This window comes from Pelophylax lessonae, assembly GCF_965119305.1.
Source record: "Pelophylax lessonae genome assembly, chromosome: 12".
In the NCBI taxonomy this organism is placed as follows: domain Eukaryota; kingdom Metazoa; phylum Chordata; class Amphibia; order Anura; family Ranidae; genus Pelophylax; species Pelophylax lessonae.
Genome location: NC_138779.1, coordinates 213,507,219 through 213,529,657, shown reverse-complemented (window position 1 = coordinate 213,529,657; position 22,439 = coordinate 213,507,219). Strand labels below are relative to the sequence as shown.

Sequence of the window (22,439 nt, the reverse complement as noted above, 5' to 3'; positions counted from 1 at the left end):
ATTTGATAAGGATTGACCAGCCAGCAGCAATGTGTAGAGCCAGCATTATATAACGCAATTTCATTATCTTAGGCACATGGCTGCAAATGTGAACCTTCCTGGTTTGGTAACGCTGGAATCACGCCTTCCCGCGTACAATTTCATGCATTTTTAACAATTATTGACCGCTTGCCGACCGCCCTCCCGCCGCAGTTTTATAGGCTATGCGAATCGACGTAGGGGTACGTCGTTTCATGGGAGTGGTGCTGGGGGGGGCGAGTGCCCGCCCCCTACTAAGCAGCAGAGATGCCGATCCTCGGTACCGGCGACCAGGGCCGTCTTTAACACAGGGCAAAAGGGGCAGCTGCCCCGGGCCCAGTCATTGTTGTGGTGCCCAAAGCAGCAGCCCCTTGAGCCCGCACTGCCTGCAAAAAGGTAATAAGTGGATTCAGTCCAATCAATATCCAATCAATATCAAAGATGGCTTTGCCGGTGACCGCGATTGCTGCCAGGCACCCGCGTTCGCTCCCTGCTGAGAGAGAAAGACGGTCAGCTGCTGTAAACACAGCCGACCGTTCTTCTCTGTGCAATGATTGCAGAGCGCCTGTGATCCTTCTATATAGGAACACAGTTCTCTATGATAATTTCACAAGTACCTCCCCCCACAGTTAGAAAACACCCCCTAGGCTCACAATTAACCCCTTGATCACCCACAGTGTTAACCCCTTCCCTGGCAATGCCATTATTACAGTAACAGTGCATATTTTTTAGCACCGATTACTGTAGTAATGTCACTGGTACCCCCAAAAGTGTCAAAAATGTCAGTCAAGGGTCCGATCTGTCCGCCGCAATGTCGCAGTCCCGCACAAAAAAAAGGCAGATCGCCACCATTACTCGTTAAAAAAAAAAACACCAAAAATGACAGAAATCTTTCCCTTAGTTAGTAAACGCAATAACTTTTGCGCAAACCAATCAAAATACGCTTATTGCGATTTTTTTTACCAAACATAGGTAGCAGAAAACAAATTGGCCAAAAATTTAAAAAAAAATTGGTTTTTACATCTTTTTTGGGGGGAATTTCATATAAAAAAATGTTAAAAATATTGTTATTTTTTCAAAATAAACGCTCTTTTTTTGTTTATAGCGCAAAAAGTAAAAATCGCACAGGTGATCAAACACCACCAAAAGAAAGCTCTGTTTGTGGGAAAAAAAGGACGTCAATTTCGTTTGGGTACGGCGTCGCACGACCGCGCAATTGTCAGTTAAAGTCGCACAGCGCCGAATCGCAAAAAGTGGCCCAGACGTAAGACAGCAAGATGCTCTAGTGGTAAAGTGGTTAAAATACGCTTTTTAGCAATTTTTTTTTTTTACCAAAAATATTTAGCAGAATACAAATTAGGCTAAAAGTAGGAAAAGTATCAAAAGTGCCAAAAATGTCAGTTATGCGTCGTACAGACGATCAGATAATCGGATGATTTATGGATCGCATTTTGTTGCATGATACTAGTATAGAATATAACAATGCGTGCTAACCGTATGATTTTTTATTTTTGTACGATTCTGGAAAAGCTTCCTGGTTGCGTAGCTACGTATTCGATAGTGCAAAACAAAAACAATGGCAGCCAGGCTTTTTCCGGGTTATTTTAGTGTTTCTGATCATGCGCGGCCTTTGTCTATCGATTGTTACAGACGCCGACTGTACTGATTAAACGATTGTCGTTCGCTAGGCTATCGTACGACAAAAGTTTTCATGTTTGTCCCTTTCGGATTCTGTTGGACGAAATGTCGTGATCGGCTGTCGAAAAAGCTGTGTACTAACGATCAGATTAGCGTGCGATCGATTCGAAAGCGATTTTTTTCGTACGATTATCTGATCATGTGCACGAGGCATTAGGGGTCCGATCTGCCCGCCGCAATGTCGCAGTCCCGCTAAAAATCGCAAATCGCCACCATTACTAGAAAAAAATAAATAAAAAGTAAATAAAAATGACATAAATCTTTCCCCTAGTTTGTAGACGCGATAAAACTTGGGAAACCAATCAAAATACACTTATTGCGATTTTTTTTTTTATTTACCGAAAATATGTAGCAGAATACAAATTGGCCAAAAAGGATGAAAATTTTTGATTTTTACTTTTTTTTTTTTTTTTTTTTTTGATTTTGGGAATGTTATATAGCAGAATGTAAAAAATATTGTTTTTTTTTTTTTTTCAGAATTGTCGCTCTTTTTTGTTTTTAACGCGCAAAAAAAAAAAAAAAAATTAATTAAATACCACCCAAAGAAAGCTCTATTTGTGGGGAAAAAAAGGACATCCATTTTATTTGGGTACAGCGTTGCATGACCGTGCAATTTTCCGTTAAAATAACGCAGTGCCGAATCGCAAAAAATGGCCTGGTCATTAAAGTGGTTGTAAACCTTTCTTATAACTTGTACCTATAGATGAGCCTATGATAAGACTTACCTATAGGTGCTGTAAATATCTCCTAAACTTGCACCGTTTAGGAGATATTTACATTTCATGCAGCCGATGACGTCACTGGCGCATGCGCTCTGAAGAAACAGCCGCCGTGTCGTTTCTTCAGAGCCCTGTGCCATGACCTCACGCGGCTCTCGGCCAGTAGCATAGCCGGAGTCCGCAGACCACAAAGGAAGATGGCTGAAGATGGATGCGGCCTCCAGCAGGGACGACGAGGGCTTCGTTTGGAGGTAAGTATCACACAATGTGCTAATGTGCTACTATATAATATATAATATAATGTGCTAGTATAGATGTGCTAGTATAGATGTATAGTATATATGTGCTAGTATAGATATATAGTGCTAGTATGCGATGGAGGACTCTGATGTGATAGGAAGGGGGGGGGGGCTGAAAACTCTGATGTGATAGGAAGGGGGGGGGCTGAAAACTCTGATGTGATAGGAAGGGGGGGGGGGAGGCTGAGGACTCTGATGTGATAGGAAGGGGGAGGGGGGCTGAGGACTCTGATGTGATAGGAAGGGGGGGGGGCTGAGGACTCTGATGTGATAGGAAGGGGGGTGGGCTGAGGATTCTGATGTGATAGGAAGGGGGGGGCTGAAAACTCTGATGTGATAGGAAGGTGGGGGGGGCTGAGGACTCTGATGTGATAGGAAGGGGGGAGGGCTGAGAACTCTGATGTGATAGGAAGGGGGGGGGGCTGAGGACTCTGATGTGATAGGAAGGGGGGGGGGGGCTGAGGACTCTAATGTGATAGGAAGGGGGGAAGGGCTGAGGACTCTGATGTGATAGGAAGGGGGGGGGGCTGAGGACTCTGATGTGATAGGAAGGGGGGGGCTGAGGACTCTGATGTGATAGGAAGGGGGGGGGGGCTGAAAACTCTGATGTGATAGAAAGGTGGGGGGGGGGCTGAGGACTCTGATCTAATAGGAAGGGGGGGGGCTGAGGACTCTGATGTGATAGGAAGGGGGGGTGGGCTGAGGACTCTGATGTGATAGGAAGGGGGGAGGGCTGAAAACTCTGATGCGATAGGAAGGGGGGGCTGGAAACTCTGATGTGATAGGAAGGGGGGAGGGCTGAGAACTCTGATGTGATAGGAAGGGGGGGCTAAGTACTATGATGTGATAGGAAGGGGGGGGGGCTGAAAACTCTGATGTGATAGGAAGGGGGGAAGGGCTGAGAACTCTAATGTGATAGGAAGGGGGGAAGGGCTGAGGACTCTGATGTGATAGGAAGGGGGGAAGGGCTGAGGACTCTGATGTGATAGGAAGGGGGGGCTGAGGACTCTGATGTGATAGGAAGGGGGGGCTGAGGACTCTGATGTGATAGGAAGGGGGGGGCTGAGGACTCTGATGTGATAGGAAGGGGGAGGCTGAGGACTCTGATGTGATAGGAAGGGGGGGGGGGCTGGAAACTCTGATGTGATAGGAAGGGGGGGGCTGAGGACTCTAATGTGATAGGAAGGGGGAGGGATGAGGACTCTAATGTGATAGGAAGGGGGGGGCTGAGGACTCTGATGTGATAGGAAGGGGGGGGGGCTGAGGACTCTGATGTGATAGGAAGGGGGAGGCTGAGGACTCTGATGTGATAGGTAGGGGGGGCTGAAAACTCTGATGTGATAGGAAGGGGGGGCTGAGGACTCTGATGTGAAAGGAGGGAGCTGAGGCCTTTAATGTGAAACAGTGAAATGGGAAGGGGGGATTGCTGAGGTCTTAAATGTGAATGGGGGGCTGAGAGATCTGATGTGAAAGGGGGCTGAAGACTCAATGGAAAATGGGGGTGGGGGGGGGGGGGCTGAGGACTTAAATGTGAAGTAGTGTAGTGAAGAGTGAAGAGTGAAATGCTAGTTATCTGGCTTCCATACTTGGTCTTTAATATTTTAAGTCGCTGTCCTTGAACAAGTATGAAGATCCAGAGAGTGGAAGAGAAGTCAGATGTCCTTACCTGTGTAGGTGTCAGAGACTCAAGAGATTGGCATGATTGCCAGGCAAGTAGCATTTTCAGAAGGAGGCCAGTTACGCAGCCTCCTTAGTTCTCACATGACAAGTTTCCTGTATAGGGCACTTTCAAGGAGGCATTTTTCTTCACGTGTGACAAGTGATCAATCCCTGGGGGTCAGGCAAGGAGGAAACCATTGATCTGTGCAATGATCTGACCGTTCTCCTCCATCTCTCCTCTCTTCAGTCGATGCAATAATATTACAAAGTGCGGACACCACAGCCCACTGCCCTCCAGACATCAGTGTGCAGTGCTGGGACTTGTGGTTCCTCAGCATCTGGGAGTGGCAGGATACACACATGGTGCAGGGGGGGCCTTACCCACTGATCCACCTGAAATGTTACGGGGTCAAGCATCTGAAATTAGAAAGATTGTACAAGCAGATTGTAACGTGTATGGCCAACTTAAAATATAATCTTCATGTGAGGGTCAGTAAGTTAGAAGTTTAATGTGCAAAAGTCAGATAGCTATTGGATGATTGAGGGTGGATTAGTAAATATGATACAGGAAGAGAATGTGGATCAGTGTGTAAGACTTGGAGTGAGTAAGCACGCATCAGTGAGTAAGGGATAGAGCTAGTTTTTGGATGTGGATCAGTGTGTAAGACTTGGAGTGAGTAAGCACGCATCAGTGAGTAAGGCATACAGCTAGTTTGTGGATGTGGATCAGTGTGTAAGACTTGAAGTAAGCATGCATCAGTGAGTAAGTGATAGAGCTATTTTGTGGATGCGGATCAGTGTGTAAGACTAGGAGTAAGTAAGCATCAGTGAGTACGTGATCGAGCTAGTTTGTGGATGTGGATCAGTGTGTAAGACTCAGAGTAAGCACGCATCAGTGAGTAAGTGATAGAGCTAGTTTGTGGATGTGGATCAGTGTGTAAGACTTGGAGTGAGTAAGCACGCATCAGTGAGTAAGGGATAGAGCTAGTTTGTGGATGTGGATCAGTGTGTAAGACTCAGAGTAAGCACGCATCACTGAGTAAGTGATAGAGCTAGTTTGTGGATGTGGATCAGTGTGTAAGACTTGGAGTGAGTAAGCACGCATCAGTGAGTAAGGGATAGAGCTAGTTTTTGGATGTGGATCAGTGTGTAAGACTCAGAGTAAGCACGCATCACTGAGTAAGTGATAGAACTATTTTGTGGATGCGGATCAGTGTGTAAGACTAGGAGTAAGTAAGCATCAGTAAGTACGTGATCGAGCTAGTTTGTGGATGTGGATCAGTGTGTAAGACTCAGAGTAAGCACGCATCAGTGAGTAAGTGATAGAGCTAGTTTGTGGATGTGGATCAGTGTGTAAGACTTGAAGTAAGCACGCATCAGTGAGTAAGTGATAGAGCTATTTTGTGGATGCGGATCAGTGTGTAAGACTTGGAGTAAGCGCACGCATCAGTGAGTAAGTGATAGAGCTATTTTGTGGATGCGGATCAGTGTGTAAGACTTGGAGTAAGCAAGCATCAGTGAGTAAGTGATAGAGCTAGTTTGTGGATGTGGATTAGTGAGTAAGACTTGGAGTAAGCATGCATCAATGAGTAAATGATAGAGCTAGTTTGTGGATGTGGATCAGTGTGTAAGACTTGGAGCAAGCACGCATCAGTGAGTAAGTGCTAGAGATAGTTTGTGGATGTGGATCAGTGTGTAAAACTTGGAGTAAGCATGCATCAGTGAGTAAGTGACAGAGCTAGTTTGTGGATGTGGATCAGTGTGTAAGACTTGGAGTAAGCATGCATCAGTGAGTAAATGATAGAGCTAGTTTGTGGATGTGGATCAGTGTGTAAGACTTGGAGTAAGCATGCATCAGTGAGTAAGTGATAGAGCTAGTTTGTGGATGTGGATCAGTGTGTAAGACTTAGAGTAAGCACGCATCAGTGAGTAAGTGATAGAGCTAGTTTGTGGATGTGGATCAGTGTGTAAGACTTGAAGTAAGCATGCATCAGTGAGTAAGTGATAGAGCTATTTTGTGGATGCGGATCAGTGTGTAAGACTAGGAGTAAGTAAGCATCAGTGAGTACGTGATAGAGCTATTTTGTGGATGTGGATCAGTGTGTAAGACTTGGAGTGAGTAAGCACGCATCAGTGAGTAAGTGATAGAGCTAGTTTGTGGATGTGGATTAGTGAGTAAGACTTGGAGTAAGCATGCATCAATGAGTAAATGATAGAGCTAGTTTGTGGATGTGGATCAGTGTGTAAGACTTAGAGTAAGCAAGCATCAGTGAGTAAGTGCTAGAGCTAGTTTGTGGATGTGGATCAGTGTGTAAGACTTGGAGCAAGCACGCATCAGTGAGTAAGTGATAGAGCTAGTTTGTGGATGTGGATCAGTGTGTAAGACTTGGTGTTAGCATGCATCAGTGAGTAAGTGATAGAGCTAGTTTGTGGATGTGGATCAGTGTGTAAGACTTAGAGAAAGCATGCATCAGTGAGTAAATGATAGAGCTAGTTTGTGGATGTGGATCCGTGTGTAAGACTTGGAGCAAGCACGCATCAGTGAGTAAGTGCTAGAGATAGTTTGTGGATGTGGATCAGTGTGTAAAACTTGGAGTAAGCATGCATCAGTGAGTAAGTGACAGAGCTAGTTTGTGGATGTGGATCAGTGTGTAAGACTTGGAGTAAGCATGCATCAGTGAGTAAGTGATAGAGCTAGTTTGTGGATGTGGATCAGTGTGTAAGACTCAGAGTAAGCACGCATCACTGAGTAAGTGATAGAGCTAGTTTGTGGATGTGGATCAGTGTGTAAGACTCAGAGTAAGCACGCATCAGTGAGTAAGTGATAGAGCTAGTTTGTGGATGTTGATCAGTGTGTAACACGCGGAGAAAGCAAGCATCAGTGAGTAAGTGATAGAGCTAGTTTGTGGATGTGGATCAGTGTGTAAGACTTGGAGTAAGCACGCATCAGTGAGTAAGTGATAGAGCTAGTTTGTGGATGTGGATCAGTGTGTAAGACTCAGAGTAAGCACGCATCAGTGAGTAAGTGATAGAGCTAGTTTGTGGATGTGGATCAGTGTGTAAGACTTGAAGTAAGCACGCATCAGTGAGTAAGTGATAGAGCTATTTTGTGGATGCGGATCAGTGTGTAAGACTTGGAGTAAGCGCACGCATCAGTGAGTAAGTGATAGAGCTATTTTGTGGATGCGGATCAGTGTGTAAGACTTGGAGTAAGCAAGCATCAGTGAGTAAGTGATAGAGCTAGTTTGTGGATGTGGATTAGTGAGTAAGACTTGGAGTAAGCATGCATCAATGAGTAAATGATAGAGCTAGTTTGTGGATGTGGATCAGTGTGTAAGACTTGGAGCAAGCACGCATCAGTGAGTAAGTGCTAGAGATAGTTTGTGGATGTGGATCAGTGTGTAAAACTTGGAGTAAGCATGCATCAGTGAGTAAGTGACAGAGCTAGTTTGTGGATGTGGATCAGTGTGTAAGACTTGGAGTAAGCATGCATCAGTGAGTAAATGATAGAGCTAGTTTGTGGATGTGGATCAGTGTGTAAGACTTGGAGTAAGCATGCATCAGTGAGTAAGTGATAGAGCTAGTTTGTGGATGTGGATCAGTGTGTAAGACTTAGAGTAAGCACGCATCAGTGAGTAAGTGATAGAGCTAGTTTGTGGATGTGGATCAGTGTGTAAGACTTGAAGTAAGCATGCATCAGTGAGTAAGTGATAGAGCTATTTTGTGGATGCGGATCAGTGTGTAAGACTAGGAGTAAGTAAGCATCAGTGAGTACGTGATAGAGCTATTTTGTGGATGTGGATCAGTGTGTAAGACTTGGAGTGAGTAAGCACGCATCAGTGAGTAAGTGATAGAGCTAGTTTGTGGATGTGGACTAGTGAGTAAGACTTGGAGTAAGCATGCATCAATGAGTAAATGATAGAGCTAGTTTGTGGATGTGGATCAGTGTGTAAGACTTAGAGTAAGCAAGCATCAGTGAGTAAGTGCTAGAGCTAGTTTGTGGATGTGGATCAGTGTGTAAGACTTGGAGCAAGCACGCATCAGTGAGTAAGTGATAGAGCTAGTTTGTGGATGTGGATCAGTGTGTAAGACTTAGAGAAAGCATGCATCAGTGAGTAAATGATAGAGCTAGTTTGTGGATGTGGATCCGTGTGTAAGACTTGGAGCAAGCACGCATCAGTGAGTAAGTGCTAGAGATAGTTTGTGGATGTGGATCAGTGTGTAAAACTTGGAGTAAGCATGCATCAGTGAGTAAGTGACAGAGCTAGTTTGTGGATGTGGATCAGTGTGTAAGACTTGGAGTAAGCATGCATCAGTGAGTAAGTGATAGAGCTAGTTTGTGGATGTGGATCAGTGTGTAAGACTCAGAGTAAGCACGCATCAGTGAGTAAGTGATAGAGCTAGTTTGTGGATGTGGATCAGTGTGTAAGACTCAGAGTAAGCACGCATCAGTGAGTAAGTGATAGAGCTAGTTTGTGGATGTGGATCAGTGTGTAACACGCGGAGAAAGCAAGCATCAGTGAGTAAGTGATAGAGCTAGTTTGTGGATGTGGATCAGTGTGTAAGACTTGGAGTAAGCACGCATCAGTGAGTAAGTGATAGAGCTAGTTTGTGGATGTGGATCAGTGTGTAAGACTCAGAGTAAGCACGCATCAGTGAGTAAGTGATAGAGCTAGTTTGTGGATGTGGATCAGTGTGTAAGACTTGGAGTGAGTAAGCAAGCATCAGTGAGTAAGTGATAGAGCTAGGTTGTGGATGTGGATCAGTGTGTAAGATTGGAGTAAGCACGCATCAGTGAGTAAGGGATAGAGCTAGTTTGTGGATGTGGATCAGTGTGTAAGACTTGGAGTAAGCATGCATCAGTGAGTAAGTAACAGAGCTAGTTTGTGAATGTGGATCAGTGAGTAAGATACCAGAGGTGTATGAAATTGTGAATATACAGGATGATAATCTAGACTGGCGAGTAAGAGAACAAGAATATACAGTAAATAACTTTATACAAGACTTGTGGCTTGGTAGTCAATATTGCCAACTGGATGTCTCAGACACATGTTGCAGCTTAATTGTGAGATATGATATCAAGATGTGGGTCAGTGAAAAAGACAGAGGGTAGAGTTGGATCAGTGAGTAAGTTATAGGGCTTGTCTGAGGGTGGGTGAGTAAGATAATAAGTGTGAATGGGAATCAATGAATAGGATGCCCAAGAAGAAAATATATTTTTTCAAATACAAGTTGAAAGCATGGCTTGGAGGACAGGGGAACAGGAACATGGATCTCTTTGCAAAAGGCAGACTGGCGAATAAGAGAACAAGAAAAAAAATTACTTTTATAGGTACCAAAATAAAAATGTGGCTTGGTGATTGATAGAATTGCTGGGGGAGGGGGGTTAGGGCTAGCCTGTGTAAGACTAAGACTGTGGATCAGTGAATAAGATGCCAAAAGAGGACATTGATTTTATTTTTTTAAATACAAGTTGATCGTATTGCATGGGGGTGGGGGTAAGAGAACAAAAACAGGGACACATTTGCAAGAGGCAGATTACCAATGTCTGAATGTGGATCAGTGAATAAGATGCCAAAAGAGGACATTGATTTTATTTTTTTAAATACAAGTTAATAGTATTTTTATTTTATTTATCTTTTTAATGAACGGTGATAGTATTGCTTAAGGGGTAAGAGAACAAAAACAGGGACCACCGTGCAAGAGGCAGAATACCAATGTGACCTGGTGGTTAAGGTCAAATATGAGGGGGGGGGGTAGGGCTAGGCTAAGGGCCAGTGAGTAAAAGAAAAAGTCTGAATGTGGATCCGTGAATAAGATGCCAAAAGTTGACATTTATTCTATGTTTTAAATACAAACTGATAGTATCGCTTGGGGGGGGGAGGGGGAACAAAAACAGGGACCACTGTGCAAGAGGCAGAATATCAATGTGACTTGGTGGTTAAGGTCAAATATGAGCAACTAGATGTCTAAGACAAGCTATAGCTTTATATGGGATAGAAATGTGGGTAAGTGAAAAAGACAGAGGGATCAGTAAGGGATCTCAGATTTTTTAATAGTGTGTCAAAAGTTAATTGCATGGCCTGGTGGGTAAGAGAGCAAGAACATAGATCACTTTGCAAGGAACAAAATAACAATGTGGCTTTATGGATAATGAAACCATGAATGTCTTGGACACATCTTGCAGCTTAAGTGTGAGATATGGAATGTGGATCGGTGGGTTAAGCAAGGGACAAGAGCTGGTGAGAACATGGACTAGTGAGTAAGAGAAGTGAGTTGAAGAGGAGGATGGAGGATAATAGAGTGGAAACATAACAGGAAACTGTGAGCTGCATATGGTAATTAATTTATTCTGGTTCATTATGGAAAAGATGATTAAGGTTTGTGTCATAATTATTTGAACTGTCCCCAGAGAGGGAGGGGGAGGGGGGAGGGTATTCATTATGGAGAGAGGAAAAAGTGTGCGCACAGTGAAATATAGAGGTGGAAATCATTTGGCTTTTAGAGAAATGGTTTCATTTGTGACCGCGGCTTTTTCATTTTCTCTGATACATTTTACATATTTTCTTGTCTGGAAATGTAACAAGCTTCTGGATCCAGCATACCGCGGACAGGAATCACAAAGTATCAAAGTGGAGATTCTTCTGTTTTGATCATCACTAAGGATGAGCTTCGGATCCGCGTTGGACATGAGTCAGACTTGAACCCAGCTTGTTTGCAGTTTGACATATTTCGACCAACCCACCCTACCCCCCCCCCCCCCAATCTGATGTTTGTAGCCCCTGCAGACCCCCCACACACATCCTGGATGTGGGGGATGAGGCCTTTGCACTAGTGATCATCCGATATCATTTTTTTTTAATGCCGATACCGATATTTTGGTCATTGGATATCGGTATCGGCCGATATTGGCCGATATTTTCGGACATTTTTTTTTTTCACAGGCACTCTTGTGGAGGGATCTGGGGGTAAAAGACCCCAAACCCCTCCGCTGCACTTAAAAGCATTCAAAACACCAAGTTTGGCTGTTTTGAATGCAGTCATTTTTTTAAATTTGGCGCCGAGTACCCGGAAGTGATGTCATGACATCACTTCTGGGTTTTTACATGGAGACCGGATCAGAGCCGAATGCAGATTTGATCGGGTCTTCTGCGGCCGTGCAGGTAGGACGGGACGGGAGTGGGACGGGAGACCCGGGCGAGCCGCAGAAGGTGGCAGTGAGGTGGGGGACGCCCTCTCCCGCTCCTTGTAATGATAGCCAAGCGGCTTCTCAGCCACATCTGTTGTCATTACAAGACAGCCGACCGCCAGCTATGGACGCCGGTACCGTGGTGATGCCTCTAGCTGCAGACATCACTCCGGTACAGCATTTTACCTGAAATATCGGCAATATCGGTAACCTCCGGGGCCGATTCCGATATATCGAGGAAAGTGCATATCGGCCCCCAATATATCGATGTTGCCGATAATCGGTCGATCCCTACTTTGCACCAATCAACAAAGGGACAAGGTGCCTTGTCAGCAGGACCAGGTCAAGGGGTGGGCAGGAGGGGCACTGTGGTATCATGTGAGGTGGGAGGGCACCATAAGGAGATGGGGGGTTGTATTTGTGTTGGGTGGAGGAATTTGGGGGGGCAGCAGGGGGGTAAGAATTTTTCTAGGAGGGGAAATTTGTTTTGGGGGGTAGGGTGTGCCAGGAAAGGTGATTTGGGGGATTTGTGTTGAGGCAGGGATGGGGGAAGAGGATTTGTGCTAGGAGGGGGGATTTGAGGTGTTTGTGCTAGAAGAGGTAATATGGTAGAGGGGGGAGGGGATTGGTGGGTGTATTTGTGCTAAGAGGAGAAATGTGGGGGGGGGGGATTTGTTCTAGGAGGGGAATTGGTGGGGATTTGTGCTGGGAGGAGGGATTTTGAGCGGGAGAAGAGGATGTGTACTCGGAGGTGAAGATTTGAAGATAGAGAGGATTTGGTCTAGGAGGGGAGATGGGGGGAAAGGATTTGGCCTTGGAGGTGGGATTTCAGCAGGGACGGATTGGTCCTGGGAGGAGGGAGAATTTATGCTTAGGAGGTAAGCATACTGGCACATAATGTTTGTACATCTTGGGGGGGGGGGGGGGATGTAGTGAGCTGAGACTGTGAGCCAGGCTTTCTCATCCAACATCAGTGCCTGACCTCACAAATGCGCTTCTGGAAGTTCCCATAGACACACACCTAAACCTTGTGGACGGCCTTCCCAGAAGAGTTGAAGCTGTTATAGCTGCAAAGGGTGGGCCAACTCAATACGGACTAAGACTGGGATGCCATTATAGTTCATGTGTGTGTAATGGCAGGCGTCCCAATACTTTTGACATTTTAGTGTATGTACAAAAGAGTTTCTCTTCTTTATCTTGTTTGCTGGTCAATACACTATAAAGGGTCTATTTATAAACTATTTGCTGTGTGTACGTTGTGTAATATGCTTACTTTTAATGATTGTCAGCTCCATCTAGTGGCCGTAATGCAGTATATTTCTGCTTGTAGTATTTCAGGAAAATACAGCATTATGGCCACTAGATGGAGCCAGCGCTCTTAGGAAATAAACATATTACACATATTAGGGGGATTATTCCTAATGGCTGTTTGATTTTTTTTTTAATCAATAGACCCCCCTAAGTATTTGCGAAAGAAAAGCAGACTTATTCTGCCTTTCTCCAATGGCTCTGTCTTTTATTTTTTTATTTTTATTAACCACTTTACCACCGGAGGATTTTCCTGCTTTACGTCTAGGCCACTTTTTGCGATTCGGCACTAACTGACAATTGCGCGGTCATACAACGCCGTACCCAAACGAAATTGACGTCCTTTTTTTCCCACACACAGAGCTTTCTTTTGGTGGTATTTGATCACCTCTGCGCTTTTCATTTTTTTGCGATATTAATAAAAAAAAGCGACAATTTTGAAAAAATAACAATATTTTTCTACTTTGACAGTTAAAAAATATCCAATATATTAAATTTTTGTCATATATTTAGGCCAAAATGTATTTAGCTACATGTCTTTGACACAACAAATTCTCAATGAGCGTATTTTTAACCGCTTTCAGACCGGAAGATTTTACCCCATTCCTGACCAGGCCACATTTTGCGATTCGGCACTGCGTTACTTTAACGGACAATTGCGATGCTGTACCCAAATTCAATTTATGTCCTTTTTTTTCCCCACAAACAGAGCTTTCTTTTGGTGGTATTTGATCACCTGTGCGATTTTTACTTTTTGCGCTATGAACAAAAAAAGAGCGTAAATTTGGAAAAAATAACAATATTTTTCACATTTTTTATATGAAATTCCCCCCCCCCCCCCCCCAAAAAAAAAAAGTAAAAATCAAAATTTTTTAACATTTTAGGCCAATTTGTTTTCTGCCACATATTTATGGTAAAAAAAAAAATGCAATAAGCGTATTTTGATTGGTTTGCACAAAAGTTATTGTAGCTACTAACTACGGGAAATTTATGTCATCTTTATTGTTTTTTTTTTTTTTAACTAGTAATGGCGGCGATCTGCGATTTTTTTTTTGCGGGACTGCGACATTGCGGCGGACAGATCGGACCCTTGACTGACACTTTTGACACTTTTGGGGGTACCAGTGACATTACTACAGTAATCAGTGCTATAAATATGCACCGTTAGGGCTCTTTCACACGGTCCGCCTCCGTAGGCGGATCCGTGTTGCTCAGCGGGGATCGATCCGCGATCCCCGCTGAGCCGGCGGATGACAGCTCCGTCTCCCCTTGCAGAGCGGAGAGGGAGGTGTCTCAGCCCCCGCTGCCCTCTATGGGGGATCGGATGGGAGCGGACCGCCTGTCCGCTCTCACCCGATCCGATCCGATCCGATTACTGAACGAATGGAAAAATAGGGTTTCCATCCGTCCAGATTTCACGGACAGGATCGGATACGGATGGCAGCGGGTGTCAGCGGAGGTGTCTCCGCTGACACCCGCTGCCCCATAGAGCTGCATGGAGGATCCGATCAGATCCGCCTAAAAAACTGACAGGCGGATCTGATCGGATCGCCCGTGTGAAAGAGCCCTAACTGTAATAATGACACTGGCAGGGAAGGGGTTCATTTTTATTGGTGATCAAGGGGTTAATGTATGCCTGGTGCTTACTGACGTGTGTGGGGGGAGGGGACCGCGTGACACAGGGACAGATCGCAGGTTGAGCTATGCTGAACCCTGCAATCTGTCACTGTCTGTTTTACTTAGGAGATCCGCCCGCTTTGTTTATGCAAGCGGGTGGATCTCCAAACTCGATTCCCCGTCGATCGGGGAAGAGCGGCGGCGATCACCGCTTCTCCTCCCCTGGCCCGACTGTGAATGAATACAGCGGGAGCGAGCCTCCGGCGGCGCGCGCGCGCCACCCACTAGGGGAGGAGTCCAGCGACGTAGGTCTACGTCACTGGACGATAACGAACCACTTTGCCGCAGTAGGGTCAACGTAAGCGGTCGGCAAGTGGTTAAATCACCTTAAATAAAGGGTGGAGCTCGCACAAAAGGGATAATATCATTCAGGGAACGGTGATGTCTGAATATGACCCCGATAACACTCCCAGTCTGGAAGGGGTTAAGTCGTAGCCGCAGCAGCTTCTGGGGCAAAAAGCCAGATATTGATAATTGTTAGAGAATTCACAATAAGACGGGAGAGCGAATCGTGAAAATAAACAAAGCATTCGAAGCAGGGAGCTCACTTGGTAAAAAATTATAAACAGGGTAGACGGCGGAGATCAGACGGAGGGGGGGGCGGATTAATGAAAAGCCTGGGGACCTGGAGGAGAGCGGATCGCCCGCTAGTCCCTACGTAAGGCTGAAGGGGACGCGGCGGAAAAAGTGGCAATCCAAGGAAACCTCTCATTATCCCTCCACTGATCTCTAAATATTATGGGGCTGCAACAATGGAAAAGCTTTCATCTGTAAAATAATACTTTATATCAAATAAAATTAAAGGCGAACTTCAGGTGGATACACAGCGAAGGACTCTCTAATCCGGTTATGTATTCCTTATTACATCGTCGCATTCATTTTTAAAGCAGAACTAGGAAAAAAAAAAAAATAGATAAAAATGAATTGGCCATTAAATAAAAATAATTAGAAAAAAAAATAGATATAAATGAATTGGCCATTAAATAAAAATAATTAGAAAAAAAAATAGATAAAAATGAATTGGCCATTAAATAAAAATAATTAGAAAAAAAAATAGATAAATATGAATTGGCCATTAAATAAAAATAATTAGAAAAAAAATAGATAAATATGAATTGGCCATTAAATAAAAATAATTAGAAAAAAAAATAGATAAAAATTAATTGGCCATTAAATAAAAATTTTTTTCCAAAAAAATAAAAAATAACAACCAGCTTTTGCTGTATTATTCACCTTCAGTACAGAGATTTCCTCCCTGCAGTACTTTTTTCTCACCACTAGATATCCTCAGTCCATGTCCAGGATCATCCAACCCACTTTCTCCAAGCACAGAATATCCTAAATCCGCCCCCCAGCCTGTGGCTCGGCAGCCAATAAGGAAGCAGCCAATTGATGAGCTCACCACCTCTCTGTCACTCTGCTCTCCCCTACAATCAGCATGCTCCCGATTGGATTCTTGTGCTGCTTTTTTCTCTCACACTCCAGCCCTGCAGTACAAGAGGCTGATACCAAGTCAAATTCAGGGGCTTGCAGCTGTCTGCATTAAAAAAAAAATGCATTTAATGAATATTAGTAAACCCAATTACTATAATCTAGTAAGCCCCCGTTCACACTAAGGCGACCTGTGGGGCGACCTGGTCGCCTCACAGGTCGCCGCAGGTCGCCTCCCATAGGGAAGCTGCGGACCCGTTCTAATAGGAGCGACACAAGTCGCTCCGACTTAGAAAAAGGGTCCGGAGCTTCTTTGGGGCGACCCGGAGGCGACCTGCATAGACTTCAATGTTATGAAGTCCGTGGCGTCCGCTCCGAGGTCGCAGCGCACTGCTCGCACCGCGATCTCGGAGGTCGCCCCGGGAAGTAGCGTCGCGTGTATGTGAACCGGTGCTAAAAGCTTTGATATGTTTATGTCATTTAAAACATCATTATTTATATATACAAAAATAACATTATTTATTATATTATATATATTTTTATATTTCAGTGGAATTTTTTTTTTTTTTTATTGGCTTTTATCAGCATTCTTCTTGTTAGTGCGTGAACCATTTGGCCATCTTGTGCTGCTTCTTCCTTTCACACTCCAGCCCTGCTGTACATTAGGCTGATACCAAGTCGAATTCAGGGACTTACAGCTGCCTGCATTTAAAAAAATAAATTTAATGAATATAATAATATAAAGTAAACCCAATCACTAAAATCTAGTAAAAGGTTTAACATGTTTATGTCATTTCAAACTTAATTATTTATATATACATAAACATATATTTATCTATATTTTTTATATTTTATTTATCTATATTTTTTATATTTCAGTGGATTTTTTTTTATTGGTTTTTAATAGCATCCTTCTTGTTAGTGCATGAATCATTTGCCCATCTTGTGCTGATTCTTCCTTTCACACTCCAGCCCTGCTGTACATGGGGCTGATACCAAATCAAATGCAGGGACTTACAGCTGACTGCATTAAAAAAAAAAAAAAAAATATATATATATATATATATATATATATATATATATATATATATATATATATATGTTTATATCCAATTATATATATATATGTTTATTTATGTTAATATCAATATTTCTGTTTGAAATGGCAAAAGCATGTTGAACCTTTTACTAGGTTTTAGTAATTGGGTTAAATTATATTCATTAAATGTATATATATATATATACATTTAATGAATATAATTTAACCCAATTACTAAAACCTTGTAAAAGGATCAACATGCTTTTGCCATTTCAAACAGAAATATTGACATTTACATAAATAAACATATATATATAATTGTATATAAACACATACATATATATATATATATATATATATATATAAACATATTTGTAATATTATATGTATTTTTATATTTCAATTAATTTTTATCAGCATGCTCCCTGTTAGCACATGAGCCAATTGGCTTTACTTCTTATGCTGCTTCTTCCTCTCACACTCCAGCCCTGCTGTACAATTGGCTGATACCAAGTCAAATTCAGGGACTTACAGCTGACTGTATTTAAAAAAAAAAAATACATTTAATGAATATAAGTAAACCCAATTACTAAAACCTAGTAAAAGGTTCAACATGCTTTTGTCATTTCAAAACATAAATATTTATGAATTTACATAAATAAATATATATTTATATAATTGTATATAAACACATATAAAGTCAATTACTAAAATATAGTAAAAGGTTTGACATGTTTATATAATTTCAAACATAATTATTTATATATACATAAATAAACATACTGTATATTTATCTATAGATATAAATAAACATATTTATTATATTATATATATTTTGAAATCATTCAGCTGAACGCGCACGATTTCAATGTCAGTGCGACTTCGGTGGGCGATTTGACACACATCTGTACCGATTCATGCACAGATGACCATTGAAATCTCCCTGAAGTCGCCAAAAGTAGTGCAGAGACTACTTTTGGGTGCCGCAAAAGTCGGGGTTGCGCCAATTCGGACAGTGAGGTTGCCGGCAGGACTCTCTAATCCGGTTATGTATTCCTTATTACATCGTCGCATTCATTTTTAAAGCAGAACTAGAAAAAAAAAATAGATAAAAATTAATTGGCCATTAAATAAAAATAATTAGAAAAAAAATAGATAAAAATTAATTGGCCACTAAATAAAAATAATTAGAAAAAAAATAGATAAAAATTAATTGGCCATTAAATAAAAATAATAAAAAAAAATAGATAAAAATGAATTGGCCATTAAATAAAAATAATTAGAAAAAAAATAGATAAAAATGTATTGGCCATTAAATAAAAATAATTAGAAAAAAAAATAGATAAAAATTTATTGGCCATTAAATAAAAATAATTAAGAAAATAGATAAAAATGAATTGGCCATTAAATAAAAATAATTAAAAAAATAGATAAAAATGAATTGGCCATTAAATAAAAATAATTAGAAAAAAAATAGATAAAAATGAATTGGCCATTAAATAAAAATTATTTTTTTAAACCACTAGATATCCTCATGTGAACACCCATGCGATGCGATTTTGATGCGGGGAAAAAAGGGGTTCCCCCTTTTTAAAATCTTATCACATGGGTGTGAACACCCATGCAATGAAATTCTGGCAAGCATTGCATTGTGGGAAAGTCGGAGTTACTAAAATAGCAGAGAGGTGATTTATAGCTAAAAACACCAAAAAAAAACATTAAAAATGCTGAAAAACGCCAATGCAAAAAAAGCTAAAAAACGCTGAAAACTCCCTACATAGCTACTGGCGTTTTTTAGAACGTCCCGTGTGAATCAGTCCTTAGTGATAGAGCTGGACTCTGCGGGCAGAAGGACATTCTGACAGCCACCGCACACGTGGGCAAATGTGTCTCCGGAATGCCATAAATCTCTGGTGACAGAATGACATTGCAAGTTGAACTTGCCTCCAAGTTGCCCCCCCCCCCTCCAAGCAGAGCCTCGTCCTCGCCACCTTCTCAGTATTTTGCACTAATTAAAATATGTTTTCTGATTTTTCTTACAGAGTTCCACTTTGGACGAACCCCACCCCCCCCCCGCACCCCCCACCCCGCCTGTCCAAAGATCGCCCGACCTTCAAGGACCTGAATATAATAACTTCCAAAGAAGAGCTTTGGGCAGGGCGAGTGGGGGGCGCCTTCCAGCGAAATCTAAAATTAGCCCCCCTACGAACGGTCAGCTTGGGATCGAGTGACACCTTCCAGAAGAAGAACACGAGAAGGGGGGGGGGGGCAGGACCAGACGGGGAAGACGACAGAAAACACACAGGAAGATTTGGAGGGATTCTACGCTTTGTAACCCCCCCATAATAGGAGGAGGATATGGATACGTAACAAACAAAGAACCCAACGAGCTTCGAAAAAGGATCAAAAACTATAAACTCTGAAAAAAGAACATTTTACAGAAGACGGGGGATTCGTAAGCCGCTGGGTCTCAACTAAGTGGTACCGATTTCCGCAAAGGACTTTATTAATGGCCCAAGTCATGGACTACTGGCTGGTGTTATTACTTTGCCTTATGGCAGGTAAGTGACTTTATTGTGCTTTATAATAATGACTTTAGTGCCAATGCCAGGCCAGAACACCTGTGAGAGATGTCCCCAGGGCAGCCATTGGGGGGGGGGGACAGCCCATACACATGTAGAGGGCCTGGGCATTCGGAGGGGCCCCAACCAACGAGACCAAGTTGTTGCTGCTGTAGTAACTAGCAATTGCTAAAGCACGGCGGCTGCAGAGGGTTGTCTGCAGCTGGAGGGATGTCTCTTTGCTGAAAATATGAGGCTGTCTCTTTGCTGGATTGAGATGTCTCTTTGCTGAAAATATGAGGCTGTCTCTTTGCTGGATTGAGATGTCTCTTTGCTGAAAATATGAGGCTGTCTCTTTGCTGAATATATGAGGCGGTTTCTTTACTAGAGTGGGATGTGTCTTTGCTGAATATATGAGGCGGTCTCTTTACTGGATGGAGATGTCTCTTTGCTGAACATATGAGGCCGTCTCTTTGTTGGATTGTAATGTCTCTTTGCTGAATATATGAGGCTGTCTCTTTACTGCATTGAGATGTCTCTTTGCTGAATATATGAGGCCGTCTCTTTGTTCGATTGTAATGTCTCTTTGCTTAATATAAATGAGGCCGTCTCTTTGTTCGATTGTAATGTCTCTTTGCTGAATATATGAAACCGTCTCTTTACTGGATTGAGATGTCTCCTTGCTGAATATATGAGGCCGTCTCTTTACTGGATTGAGATGTCTCTTTGCTGAATATATGAGGCCCTCTCTTTACTGGATTGAGATGTCTCTTTGCTGAACATATGAGGTTGTCTCTTTACTGGATTGAAATGTCTCTTTGCTGAATATATGAGGCTGTCTCTTTACTGTACTGGATTGAGATGTCTCTTTACTGGATTGAGATGTCTCTTTGCTGAATATTTGAGGCCATCTCTTTACTGGATGGGGATGACTCTTTGCTGAATATATGAGGCCGTCTCTTTACTGCATTGAGATCTCTCTTTGCTGAATATATGAGGCCGTCTCTTTGCAGGATTGGGATGTCTCTTTGCTGAATATATGAGGCTGTCTCTTTACTGGATTGAGATGTCTCTTTACTGGATTGAGATGTCTCTTTGCAGAATATTTCAGGCCGTCTCTTTGCTGGATTGAGATGTCTCTTTACTGGATTGGGATGTCTCTTTACTGGATTGAGATGTCTCTTTGCTGAATATATGAGGCTGTCTCTTTACTGGATTAAGATGTCTCTTTACTGGATTGAGATGTCTCTTTGCTGAATATTTGAGGCCATCTCTTTACTGGATGGGGATGTCTCTTTGATGAATATATGAGGCCGTCTCTTTACTGCATTGAGATGTCTCTTTGCTGAATATATGAGGCCATCTCTTTGCAGGATTGGGATGTCTCTTTGCTGAATATATGAGGCCGTCTCTTTACTGGACTGAGATGTCTCTTTACTGGATTAAGATGTCTCTTTGTTGAATATTTAAGGCCGTCTCTTTGCTGGATTGAGATGTCTCTTTACTGGATTGGGATGTCTCTTTGCTGGCTTGGATTCATTTTCATATATTAAGTTGTAAGTGTGTTAAAATAGAAGTGGGTGCACTGAAGGACATGGTGGGATGGCCAGTGGGCGGATTCGGTGGCACGGTCAGAGGGCAGGCCCTGCGAAATGGTGATGGTCAGGCCCAGAGGGGCCCATGCCTAAATCTGTGTAAGGGGCCCCAAAATTTCTGATGGCTGCCCTGGATGCCCCCCGTCCTAAACCCCTTCACTTGCACAGTGGTGCAACTTGAACTGGGAAACTAAAAATATTTGAGTCGTCAACTGCTTTGACTTCCTGCTGTGTCCAGGACCACCAAAACCACCAAAACTCAGCCACACGCGGCAAGCGGGCTTTGACTTTGCCTTGAAGTTTGGCTGTTCTCTTGGAGAAGAGATGCCCCTTTCTTGGACCAGAAGGATTTGCCCCCTTAATGACCAGGCCATTTTTTGCGTTACTTTAACTGACAATTGCGCGGTTGTGCGACGCTGTACCCAAATAAAATTGATGGGTTTTTCCCCACAAACAGAGATTTCTTTGGTGGGATTTGATCACCTGTGACATTTTTATTTTTTGCGCTGTAAACAAAAAGAGAGCAACAATTCAGAAAAAAAAAAAAAAAAAACAATATTTTTCGCGTTCTGCTATATAACATTACCAAAAAATAATAATAATAATAATAATAATAAAAATCAAATTTTTTTCATCATTTTAGGCCAATTTGTATTCTGCTACATATTTTTGGTTAAAAAAAAAAAAATATATCGTAATAAGCGTATTTTGATTGGTTTGCGCAAAAGTTATTGTGTCTACAAACTAGGGGAAAGATTTATGTCATTTTTATTTTATTTTTTATTAGTAATGGCGATGATTTGCGATTTTTAGCGGGACTGCGACATTGCGGCGGACAGATCGGACCCCTAACTGACATTTTGACACTTTTGGGAGTACCAGTAACATTGCTACAGTAATCAGTGCTAAAAAATATGCACTGTTACTGTAATAATGACACTGGCAGGGAAGGGGTTAACCCAGGGGTGATCAAAGGGTTAACTGTGAGCCTAGAGGGTGCTTTCTAACTGTGAGGGAGATGTTTTTTTTGGATCAACACAGGGACCTGTGATCCTAAATAGGAGGAACACAGGAGCCCTGTGATGACAACTGACAGAACAACGGTCTGTCGTATTTACGGTAGACCGACGTTCTGTCTTCCCGGGGAGTGATCGCTGGTGCCCGGCAGCAGTCGCCGCCGTCGGCCCCGCAGATCAGCTTCCCCTCTCACGAATCGCCATGCTCAAGGAGTGACGTATGGGTACGG

The 22,439-nt window shown here is 42.7% G+C and overlaps 1 protein-coding gene across 2 annotated transcripts in view; it reads left to right on the top strand.

Annotated features, from left to right (window-relative positions):
* The first annotated feature begins 19,442 nt into the window (after positions 1-19,442).
* SCN1B (sodium voltage-gated channel beta subunit 1) overlaps positions 19,443-22,439 on the top strand; it is a 43,203-nt gene continuing 40,206 nt past the window's right edge. For both annotated transcript variants that reach the window (XM_082273622.1, XM_082273623.1), the window contains exon 1: positions 19,443-19,598. In XM_082273622.1, the coding sequence (XP_082129748.1) occupies positions 19,547-19,598 (52 nt within the window). In that variant the 5' untranslated portion in view covers positions 19,443-19,546. The remainder of the gene's footprint in view (positions 19,599-22,439) is intronic.